The sequence below is a fragment of the Tiliqua scincoides genome, chromosome 3 (assembly GCF_035046505.1).
Source record: "Tiliqua scincoides isolate rTilSci1 chromosome 3, rTilSci1.hap2, whole genome shotgun sequence".
NCBI lineage: Eukaryota > Metazoa > Chordata > Lepidosauria > Squamata > Scincidae > Tiliqua > Tiliqua scincoides.
In genome coordinates, this window is record NC_089823.1 from 9,917,879 (window position 1) to 9,930,289 (window position 12,411).

Here is a 12,411-nt window from a genome sequence, read left to right on the forward strand (position 1 = left end):
CTCCCTGCCTCCCCCCACACCCCCACCTATCTCTCCGCCACCTTGCGGTTCGGGCGACCACAGAGCGGCAAAGCGGCAGCAATCCACTGGTGCTAGCCCAGCGCCAGACCGGGGCTGAGGACTACAGATGTGCCTTACGGCATGTTTGCAACAGTGTGCCAGCGATCAGCTGACCTACGTTTGGTCAACAATGAATACTATTAATAGTAGTAATCAAACAGTAACTCTGCTTTTCATGCAAGCCAGTTTTAGATTTCCTTAAATCTTTATTCCTCAGCAGTCAAACCCTGGGCCATGTTATAATATTTACACATATATCACTTTTCAAGACAAAATTGAAATTAGGCCCATCAAGCCTCTTTAATTGGCTTGCTGGGACTCTGCCCCTTCATCTTCTTGTTGTGGTTTACTTTGACAGCCTTATGGACTTGGAAAGAGTTAGATATTTAAAAATAAATAATATACTCTGTAAGGGCATTTTTAGCAAAGAACCTACAGGAAGCTGAATGCACTAACTAAAAGAACACGCTCTTTAGCCATCCAAGCTCGGCGGAATGCGACGTCCTTGGGACGTGGAGGGCAGTGAATTCTCATGCGTGGCGGCTTACTTTTGGTAAACGATCAGAGGCGATAGATGCATAAGTGAGATAAATGGCTCTGTTACATTTTCAGAGAAATGACTTGAGCAAGTTAAATGCCCTACCCTGAATACCAAGCCTGCAGATTCTTTCTAAACAATAGAACAGAAGTCATTTTTTAATGAGAAAGTCAACCTAAGTGTATGTTTGTTTTTGCATGCTGTTAAAGTATGAATGTTATTAGGAACAATGAAAGACCTACAGTTGTCTTTTCTTTTCCCTGGCTGCATTGTTTTCCTGTCAGAAACCAGCTGGGGCTCACATTTGCAGAACATGAATTCTTATTATTTTCACCAGTACTTATGTACAGTATATATTATATTATCAAAGGTGTGTTCTTTAAAAAAAATATATAAAAAAGGTGTCTTATCAAAGGTGTCTAAAAAAAATATTTAAAAAAGTGAGTGTGTGTTAACAAAAAACCAAATGACCCTGTAAGAGTCTAGGACAGAGCTCTCCAAACTATGCCCTGTGGGCCAAATCCAGCCCGCCAGCAGATTTTGTCCAGCCCCCATGGTGTTGGGGAAACCTTAATGTTCTGGCCTGCAGCAACCTAATGACATCCAGGTAACCACAGAGCTTTATTGGGGAGATGCTTCTGCAGAAGATCACCCCATAAGGTTCTGCACCTGCAGGGATTCCTTTAAGGGTTGTCTTGGAGTAGCCTTTGCGAGGTAGGCTTTGAGGCTCATGTGGCCAAAGTGAGGGAGGGGGAGGCCAAAGGGGTGAGGCCACAGCTTGTATGGAAAAAAAAATTGAAATTAAAATAAAGCTGTGGGCAGATATGCTGACATTGTTATTTTATTTATTTTCCACTTAACAAAAAAGTTAACAAAGCTCATTGGGTAGCAAAATACCAGCAACCTGCCTGGGAAGGTTGCCGTATGTATGGGGTGGGGTGGAAAGTTTGGTATTTGTAAAATCATATCCTGCTGATTTTAACAAGATCCATATAAAACTTATTCATTCATTCAAATTTTTATTTATCTTATAGAAAACTTTTTTTTTGGCCCCTGAACATGTGTAAAATATATGATGTGGCCCTTGTACTGAAAAGTTTGCAGACTCCTGGTCTAGGAAATGTATAGCAATAAAGCATTCAGGTTTAGGACTGGCAACCAACCTAGATCCTGAACTTACCCCTGCTAATTGGGTAAGAGGCACTTTTTCAAGTGGGTGCTCCTTTTTTAGCAGGGGGAGAGTAACTGGCCCACCTCACCCCAGCACTGTCTGTTCTAGTGGCTATCTGCTGGTATTCATTTGCATCTTTTTAGATTGTGAGCCCTTTTGGGACAGGGAGCCATTTAGTTATTTGATTTTTCTCTGTAAACCGCTTTGTGAACTTTTAGTTGAAAAGCGGTATATAAATACTGTTAATAATAACAACAACAACAACAACAACAACAACAACAACTCTTCAAAGCAGTGGAAGGTTTCAAGAAGGAGTTGGCCCAAGCAGCCCTATAGGACTACTGTTTGAGGCTGGCTAAAGCTCTGAACACTCTGACCCTCGGTGACATTTGTGCATAAACTCTTTCTTATTGTAGAGCAGGGTTTTTGGTCAAAGGGGCCAGATGTCATCATGCCATCTTCAAACTTCAGGGTTGCTGAACTCGCAGAAGTGGCTGAACAGGGTGGATAACTTTAGGGGTTGGGCTGAATGGTTGGCAACCTTCAGTCTCGAAAGACTATGGTATAAGCCTACAGCACCCGGTATTCCCTGGCAGTCTCCCATCCAAGTACTAACCAGGCCTGACCCTGCTTAGCTTCCAAGATCAGACGAGATCCCCTGCTGTAGAACGCATCAGTGCTACAAAGAAAATATATGCTTACATTTCACTATATCAAATGCATGTTTGATTGTACTTGCTCTGACACCAGGAGCAGCCATGAGAAATAATTACTCTTCTTTTGGCATTCTTCTGAAATGGGAGAATTGATTGGACTCTCTTAAATTTACACGGACAGGGTGTTAAATAGCTCCAGGTTGTCAAAGCCAAGCTGCTGGTGTGAAATAGATGCAGGCTTTGATTACTACTCAAGGCAAAAGAATTCCTAAATGAGGGTTTTTATTACCACAACCTTCTTAACAAGCAGGCAGTTGAGCTAAGGACAAAGGAGTAATTATAATGTTTGTAATAGCTGGGTGCTGGGGATGAGCAGGCAGTCCTAAGACAAGAGGCAATAGAAGCATGCGTTTCATGTGTGCTGCGATCCATCTGCTTTGCTGAGCGCTAAACATGTAAACGGCAGAAAACCACAGAAAGTAGAGGAGCTTTAAAATAGGGTGAGACAAAAATATGGAGGTTAATGTAATGCCTTCTTCTGTAAAGGCACAGAATAGTGACTGCAGAAAAGGAAAGAAGTGACAGCTGGGGACAATTGGGAAAGATAAGTTCAAGGGAGTAGAGAACAAAGAAAGAGAAGCTTGCCAAGGGAGGTGGTGGATCCTCACTGGAGATCTTCGAGGGTTGACAGGCACCTACTGGAGATGCTCTACAAGCAGGGGGTTGGACTAGATGACCTAGTATGTCCCTTCCAACTCTATAATTCTAAGCTGAAGAAACAGCACAAATGACCAACATCTGGGTACTGTTGGAAGAGATCCCAAACAGCACGACTATCTGGGGTGGACATTGGAAGAGGTGTGTATGGGGTGGGCATTGGAAGATCTGGCTGAAAAGAAGCAGTCATTAAAAAAAACAAAAACAATTGAAAGGAAGAAGTCAGGATGGAAACTGAACTCTTCTTTCCCAGTACCAATGGTGTTATTATTTTAATTAACCATTGTTAAAGAGAGTAAGTTGCTTGTGTTTACTTAGGTTTCATAGAGTTGAAATTGATAATATTGTTAAGAAAATAAAAGAGAGCAACTAAATAACAAACAAAAAATCTCAAGACCTAAGACTGGTTGCCACCTGACCCTTCTCTCCCTTGGCGTCCCTTAATAGAACTGCAAGGTTATTACAAGAGGTCAACCAACAGATATAGAGGTCATGGTAGCTAAACAACCTTCCATGTGCCTTAAATGGAAGCAGTATGCCACTGAATACCAGTTGCTGGGTGAGGCACATGGGGGTGCAGGGCTGTTGCCTTCAAGTCATGCTTGGGGCTCCCCAGAGGTGTCTGATTGGCCACTGTGAGAAATAGGAAGCTGGATTAGATTTGGATGGATTTTTTGGTCTGATCCAGCAGGGCTCTTCTTAAGTTCTTGTGAACTATAGACCATGGGCCAAATTACACTGTTAACTGCATAACTGAGACCTGCATATCTGTTTTATAAAATGTAAGAAGGCAACTGCATTGGGCCCCATTCCCCCAGATCAGGGCTCTGGCAAGGGAGCGGCAGCCCAATCCTGTGCATGTCTACTCAGAAGTAAGTCCCATTAGAGTCAATGGGGCTTACTTAATAATAATAATAATAATAATAATAATAATAATAATAATAATAATAATAATAATAAAACTTTATTTTTATCCCGCCCTTCTCCCTAATGGGACCCAGGAAAGTGTGGATAGGATTGGGCTGGGAGAAAGTAACCCTTGGCCCTACTAGTGTCCTGCTCTGGATTAGAGGCCACCACCATTGCTGTTGAACTGGGGAGGTAGTAAACTCCCATTACTACCAACAGAAGTTTCCTACCAGGACAAGTGGCAGCCATGGGAAAGGAGCAGATTGGAACATGGCAAGACAAAAGGTTAAAGCCCCCACCTGTGCTTTAGGGTCCACATGGCTGCTGCTTATATTGAAAGAAAGAAAGAAAGAAAGAAAGAAAGAAAGAAAGAAAGAAAGAAAGAAAGAAAGAAAGAAAGAAAGAAAGAAAGAAAGAAAGAAAGAAAGAAGCAGACCTCAATTAATTAATGTATCTTTGGCCCACATATTATCTGGAAACTCAAAGCTGGACACATTGAAGAGTCACAAAGCATGCTGCATTACACTCCATATGGAGGGGAGGCTCTATGCAGGTCTTTGCCACAGGAGGTATGGTATAGAAGAGGGAATCTGGGCAGCTGCAGCTTTTTAAACCCTTCCATGCTAAAATTTCCCCTTCTATACAATGGTTAAAGGTATAGGTACTCTGTCCCACTTTGTATCTGGTAACCCTAAGTATATCAATATTCTTTATAATAATCATATCCCTCTTTTGGCTTTTAAATCACTGGGACAATGGGCTATTGAAGTAAGTATATATCATGTAGCTGGTAAAGCACAGCCTTCAGCGGTATGTAATAGTTTAGAACAGGGGTGCTCAATACGTGGATCGCGATCCACCAGTCGATCTCGAGGCAAAATGAGTCCATCACAGGCTTCTCTCCCATCCACTCATCCCTGGGAGTGAGCCCCGTTGACTCTACTGGGGCTGACTCATGAGTAGACCTGGAGAGGAGCCGCTGGCAGGCTTCTCTCCTGACCATGCATCCTTGGGAGTGAGCCCCATTAACTCTACTGGGGCTGACTTACCTTTCCCCTGTTTTTGCACTGGTATGTTTGGAGATCTGCCCCCCCACTTCCATCTGTTGGTTCTGTGTGCAAGGGGTTTTGCACTGGTCTTGCTGTGATGTCTATATAGAGATCTTCCCTCCCCCACACCTTTCCCCTGTTTTTGCACTGGTATGTATGGAGATCTCTCTCCCCCCCCCCAACTTCCATCTGTTGGTTCTGTGTGCAAGGGGTTTTGCATTGGTCTTGCTGTGATGTCTATATAGAGATCTTCCCTCCCCCACACCTTTCCCCTGTTTTTGCACTGGTATGTATGGAGATCTGCCCCCCCCCCCAACTTCCATCTGTTGGTTCTGTGTGCAAGGGGTTTTGCACTGGTCTTGCTGTGATGTCTATATAGAGATCTTCCCTCCCCCACACCTTTCCCCTGTTTTTGCACTGTTATGTATGGAGATCTGCCCCCCCCAACTTCCATCTGTTGTTTCTGTGTGCAAGGGGTTTTGCACTGGTCTTGCTGTGATGTCTATATAGAGATCTTCCCTCCCCCACACCTTTCCCCTGTTTTTGCGCTGGTCTGTATAGAGATCTGCTTCCCCCTCACTTGTATTGGAATCAAGGAAGATCTGGTGAGGAGGTAGATGTGGTGTCAGCAGTGGCCCCTTTAAGGGTAAGGCCTGGGCATCCAGCAGAGTGTGCTGCACAGCTGCAGCCACTTGAAGGCAATAGGGCCCTCAGGGATATAAGAGCACCAGAGGCAGGAAGGGCTCCACTTATTTATGTGAGTCAGCCTTTTCCTATATGAAGATCATTAAGTCCAAGTACCTTTCCACCATGACTGATGAACATTTGGAAGTGTGCTTGACGATGGCTGTCAGCAGCTACTGTCTGGACTATGCATCCTTGGCTGATTCACTTCAGTGCAAGTCATCAAAGTAAACTCAAGTAATTACAAAAAATGTTTATAGTTAATTATGTTGTGTTGTGCAATATTGGCTCATGTGGTTATGCAAGGTACACCAACATACATTGTACACATAAATGTTAAATGTTATGATGGCGCGAACATTGTAAAAAAAACTCTGGTAGATCTCCAGGCCTTGCTGGGTTTCAAAGTAGCTCTCGAGCCAAAAAAAGTGTGAGCACCCCTGGTTTAGAAGGAGCTCTGGCAGTGATCTTTACGGTTACAATTATGGTGTTATACCAGTATCCTTTTTTTACCTGTGAATTGTCATATGGCCTGTTGATATACATAATTAGGGAGATCTGTCAGATCAAGAGCTCTTCTGGGTGACCATATGGGAAGACACTGCAGGTCAGGTTGAGTCCCTATCTTGTCAGTTCTTATTCCCAGCCTGACTGACAGTGCAATTGCTCTACATCCACACAATGCTTGCTCAGCATGTGCAATGGTATATATCAGGCCCCTGCTCTATCCCCTGGAGGAGTTTTATCATGTTGAGTTCTCCTTGAGGGAAGGCAACATTTGCTCCTCCCCCCCCCCCGGACAACTACCATGGGTCAATTCAGACCTGCACCAGCTCTACAGCGGGTGCAAGTCCACATTGACCTGTGAAGGTGAATTAGACCCAGGAAGGAGGCTAGGATTAGGCGGGCACTGCTGCTATCAAACCCACCCCCATCCCAGGCCCAATCTGCCTGCCTTCCTTCCTCCTCATTCCACCAACGTCACACTGCGCCTGAGATTATTTTCTGATGTATCGGATCCAGCTCACGGGCCATGGGTTTGAAGGTCCCTGCACTAGACAATCACACATACACGTGGGGGAGAAGGCTCCCCACAGTTTAATTATGAATTCCAGTTGAGGCAGACACCCCCCACCACTACCACAGTACAGCCTACACTTTCATTCTACGTGGAATGAACAACTAAACAGGACCATATCAATATTCGCCAAAGGATCTTGGTATATGTACTTTGGTGAAGGTGCTTTAAAAATTCTTTGTCAGAGTCCCCAAAGTGTTTCTCTGATTAGTGTTCCCTAAACACCAATGCTAAACCAGTTTAGGGCTGCAATCCTATTTCCCATTTATTTGAGAGTAAGCCCACTGACTATAATGGGACTTACTTCTGAGTAGATTGGGCTCTAAGGGCCCAATCCTATCCAATTTTCCAGTGCCGGTGCTGCTGTACCTATGGGGTATACAGTGCTTCCTCCTCACAGAGGCCTCCTCAAGATATGGGAACATTTGTTCCCTTTACTCGGGGTTGCATTGCAGCTGCCCCATTGTTGGAAAGTTGGACAGGATTGGGCCCAATGCCTGCAGTAAAAATACCTTTTTGAGTTCTGAGATGGTTAATTTTTGTTGCCTCAGGTTCCCCCTTCAGTATGCTGCAGAAATCTTCTTTTATCAGTGGTGCCTGCTCTAGAAAGCTCTGTGAGAGACTTAATAGTCTACCCGTGTTGTGCTACGAGCAGAGGTCAGGCCTGCATATTTGAGCCTCAGACAGAAGACTGACCTTTCTCACCTCAATTTTCTCCTTGAATAAAAGGGCAAGAACATTACTGACTAAAAATACGTAGCTCCGGAGCAGAGTCTAATGAAAGCAGAGGTTAAAAGGGCAGTAAGTGGTATGTTTTAATAAAAGTACGTGCACCTAAGTAGGAGCCCAGGAAAAAGAGCCCAGCAGCTCTGAGGAAAAAGTTATTATTTCTGGTGCCAACAAGTCTGCTAATTTTCTTTTATCAGGAAGTTGAGGAAACCTGTTTCCAGAAGTTAAAAACATTTGTTCTTAAAAAGAACAGTATTCTTTTTGGCTAGGGGAAGTTTTGTTTTGCTAAGGTAGTGGCCATTTACATCGCATTTTCTGGTACAGAAAGAGAGGATGCTGCAATATTTTCTTCCACCGCCCCCAACCTCCCCTTGGTGCTTTTATTGGAACCTGTTTTTATTGAAACAATTAGTTTGAGAGTGTGGTTGTGTTACATCGTGGAACAGCAGCATGGAATTGTGAGTCACAGAGATTGGTGAGGCGAGATAGACAAAAGAGCAGTGGTGTCGCTAGGGGGTGTGGGTTGCACCCGGTGACATGCATGGGGGGGGGGTAGTGACCACTACTGGCCAAAATTGTTTAAAATGTGGTTTAGGGGGAATAATACCATCATGTTATATATCATTTGGTGTGAAATTTCATGCAGAATGCAATGAAACAAACCGTGTTGAAATATCTCTATTTTATCCAAAGTTATAGCAAAAAGTCAGCGGTGGCCGGGAAATGATGTGTTGCCACATTCGCTGCCGAGATGTTACCATGCCCACTACAATGGGAGGGGCTCCATCACGGGAGTAACACACTGGCTTCCCGCACTGGTCAAGCCCTAGTGACACCGCTGCAAAAGGGCATTGTATGGGATGAGGGAATGAAGGAAGCTGAGCTCGAACATAACCTCAAAAGATAATAGAGCAGCGATTTTCAACTGGTGTGCTGTGGCACATTGGTGTGCTGTGAAAGGTCCACAGGTATGCTGCCGGAGTTTGGAGCACTGCATTGAAAAATCACTGAAAAACGGCTTGCCAGCAGAGGGAGAAGGACAGACAATTCATTTCTACAGACTTTTGCTCTACAAAGAGAGCCGCAGAACCTGACTGTGTCTCCCAGAAGTGACATCAGAAGAGACAAAGACCATGGAGGTCAATGTGCAGTGAGAAGAAATGGCTAATATAGAGTATGTTCCCCAAGGTGGAGAAGAAGACAAGCAAAGGAATCCCTAGCCTCCCAGTCAGGTGAAAAAAATGTTCACTGAGGAAATTACGTCACAGAAGATTCTCAGTGGCTGTGTTTTTGGAGTTAAGGGGAACTGTGAGAAGGGGCGCTTTGCCTACCCCATGAGGTCCAGCAAAGCAATATGGTTCTCCAGTGGAGGGTTAGGGGCTGTAGAAGGCTCTGAAGTTGTGCTCTGTGCAGATACAGAAAGAACCCAACTATGGGACTGCCACGAGACAAAAAAATTAAGCACAACCTTACAATGTAAAGAGAGGAAATAGGAGAGAGGAAATTATGAGTCCAAGATCCACAATAATCCTGTTTAATGGACCAGCTGACTGGAGCAGGGATGAAAGGCCATCAGAGCCAAAGTACGTCAGCTGAGCCTAAAACTCAAACTACACATTATACAGAATTATCTTACTGGAACTCACAAAGCAATTGACTTCTTGTAAAAGCAATCCTCTCTTAAACTGGAGCTGTGACACGGGGTGGGGGGAGAGAATTTTAGCATTTGACCCCTTCCCCGATTCCCCACCTTAGGTCACTTTCAAAGGTACTATTAACAGCAGAAGAGAAATGTACAGGCGCAGTCTGTGCCTGTATGTATTCCCATCTTGATTAATAGCAGCTCCAGGGGTGGGTCAGGGCCATGGCATGGTGTGAAAGGGCTAGACCACTCCCACGCACATGCCAGAGTCCTGATCTGCTGCTTTTCTAGAAAGAAAACAATATGGAGTTCCACTAACAGAACTGCAGCAATTTTCAATTTTAATGCACTGGCTTCCCGCACTGGGTGACGCAAGCCATAGTGCCACCGCTGCAAAAGGGCATTGTATGGGATGAAGGAGGGATGAATGGTGTGCCACGTGTGGTCTACAGGTGTGCTGTGGCAGTTTGGGGGAGAATCATATATTAGAAGGGCCAATGGGAGAAGCAAGCCCCCTACCAGATGCACAGTGTAAAAAAAAATAAATGATGGTGTGCCTTGACAATTTTAGTGTCTTCTCACTATGCCGTAAGATGGGAAAGGTTAAAAATAGATGATGTAAGGCAGGGGTGTCAAACATAAGGCCCAGGGGCCGGATGCAGCCCACGGAAGCTCTTTATCTGACACTTGGACTTTTCCAGCAACACCTTCAGCTGCTCTCAGTTGCTAAGCTGGCTGAGGTGACACTGCTGAAAGGGTAGTCCACAAGATAATGACTCTCAAGATATGATAATGGCTCTCCCATATCTTGCAAATATGGTGAAGAATTGTGTATTTTCTCTTCTATTTGCAGCTAATGAGAGAAATGACATGTATGAAATAAGTATGAAATATGTATGAAATAAGTTTGACACCTTTGGTGTCAGGTGTCATTTGTCACAAGAAGTTGCCCCTAAATGCAGAGCTCCGCAGGCTGCATTTTCTCAACACCTGGGCCACTTCATTCTTTCTCTTATTTATGTAAGCTTAGGGCTGCAATTCCTAACCACACTTTCCTGAGAGTAAGCCCCATTGAAAAAAATAAGACTTACTTCTGAGTAGGCCTGGTTAGGCTTGTGCCCCAAGTCATTAATTAAACCACCCTACCTCTTGGGTTTTCTGCTGACTCTCATTGTCTGTTCCCAGAGACTGTGTCTTCTCCCATTTTTCAGCCACTTGATTTGCCTCTTCTATCTTTTGCTGGCAACTTTTCTGGGAGTTGAGCAGGGTCACTTCATAGAACTCTTGAATGTCTGCGGGTAAATGAGAAATAATCCATATATAAATATATATGATAGAAACAGAGGTTGCACTTTGTTTACCTATAATCAGCACGAATTATGTGCTTGCAGGAACCTACACTGTATTCAGAAATAGCATATCGGTTCCGTTCTCACAGCAGGTGCTGACACAAAAATTAGCATTCCGTAATACTGGGACTTTTTAAAGAACAATTTCTTTTTAAAATAGTGTATTAATCTTTTCATAAATATTACATGGGCATATGAATTATGCATGACTGATCATTACTGAATGAAAACTGAAGAGTAAACACACTGACAGGCAGAGTCTCTTGAAAGTATATTGCAAAGCATTACAATAATCTACCCCCCCCCACCCCCACTTGCAAATAACTCTTGGTTTTAGTTGATGCTATGCTGAAAGGATAATTGTGCATTTTCACATAAACTGCGTCCCAGCAACCAAAAATCTGGCAAGTTTTTTTAAACTCCATCTCTGTCAGTCATCATTCCCCTCCTTTTTCCTGGCAATGTGATCCTCTTTTTTTATACACCAGGTCTCTCTCCCAAGTGATCCTTTCCCCTCTCTGGTTCCTCCCTCTTCTCACACTTGCTGTGGCATATGGTTGGCAACCTTCAGTCTTGAAAGACTATGGTATAAGCCTACAGCACCCGGTATTCCCAGGCGGTCTCCCATCCAAGTACTAACCAGGCCTGACCCTGCTTAGCCTCCGAGATCAGACGAGATCATTTATGTCTGTCTCAAGGCTCTTGGGCATCAAACTATGAACCTTACTTACAGCACCACTAGTTCTGTGGTTCAATTACAAGGCTGGCAGTCTGAGCCCTGCAGTGCCATCTAGGCTGCAGTGCCACCCTGCCTGAGCATTCAGGGTGCAACCCAGAAAGCATCTTGGGCCGGCTCAAGTCCCTTGTGCTGGCTGATGACTTTCACAAAAGTGCCATAACGCACTTTTGCGATGACCTAAGAAGAGGGAAGCCGGTGCATGGACATGCACTGACTTCCAGGCGTCAGATCAAGTGCTGCCGGGCGGTCGCAACAGCAAGTTCATGCCAGCCAAGCTAGGCTGCTGCAGGGGTCTGGGGGGGGGGGAAGGCAGGGCGTTTCAGGGCGAGGGAAGGGTGGCAGGTGGGCCCATGGGCTGGCAGCGGGGGGGGGGGAGGCAGGATCCAGCACTTATGCAGGATCCTATCCCCGGTCTCTGGCAGCCAAGGCAGCTCCAGGTTGCTCAGATCTGCACTACCGCTTGAGGTGGCACAGATCCGAGTAGCCCCACTGAGGCTGCTGCAGCTTTACTCGGGGTAAGGGGAAGCTATTCCCCTTGCCCCAGGCTGAGCCGCTTTTGGCCCCAACCTTGCCTTGGATTCCAGGCAGAACTGCCAGTCTGCCAGCTCCAGGGCAGGTTAGGATTGGGCTGCCCATCAGCTAACGGCCCTCCGGCAAGGGCCAATTACTGACTCCCCAAGTCCTATAAAATGGTAGAATCTGAGCTTGCTCCTCATTTTGATCAACTGGTTTTGGTTCTGGCTTTACACCTACCTCTGGCCAACCTGATCCTTGTTTGGCACTTTGGAAGTGGACCCGCACCAGTTTTGAACCATGCTTAGATTGCCAAACAGCAACCCTGGGTGCTTGAACATGACTGCCTGGAGCAGGTTAGCCTCTTGCTAAGGCTAACACATTCACCTGCATCTCCAGTTTTCCTCAGGTTGCCCAGAGCCCTGGCTTCCTCTTCTTAGGCCCTTCCTGCTCTCTCTCCTTTCCTAGGCCCTCTACCATATGTGCTCTACCATCGAGAGCACAGCAGCTCAGTCAATGGCAGGCAGCGTGCCTTATGCTTCCCTGTCTCTCGATGACATCAGGGAGGCGCATCCAA

The 12,411-nt window shown here is 45.2% G+C and overlaps 1 protein-coding gene across 1 annotated transcript in view; it reads right to left on the bottom strand.

Moving 5' to 3' along the window:
* DLG2 (discs large MAGUK scaffold protein 2) overlaps nt 1-12,411 on the bottom strand; it is a 1,048,787-nt gene that overhangs the window by 907,148 nt on the left and 129,228 nt on the right. Inside the window, exon 4 of the mRNA XM_066618862.1 lies at nt 10,380-10,525. Within this exon, the coding sequence (XP_066474959.1) occupies nt 10,380-10,525 (146 nt within the window). The remainder of the gene's footprint in view (nt 1-10,379; nt 10,526-12,411) is intronic.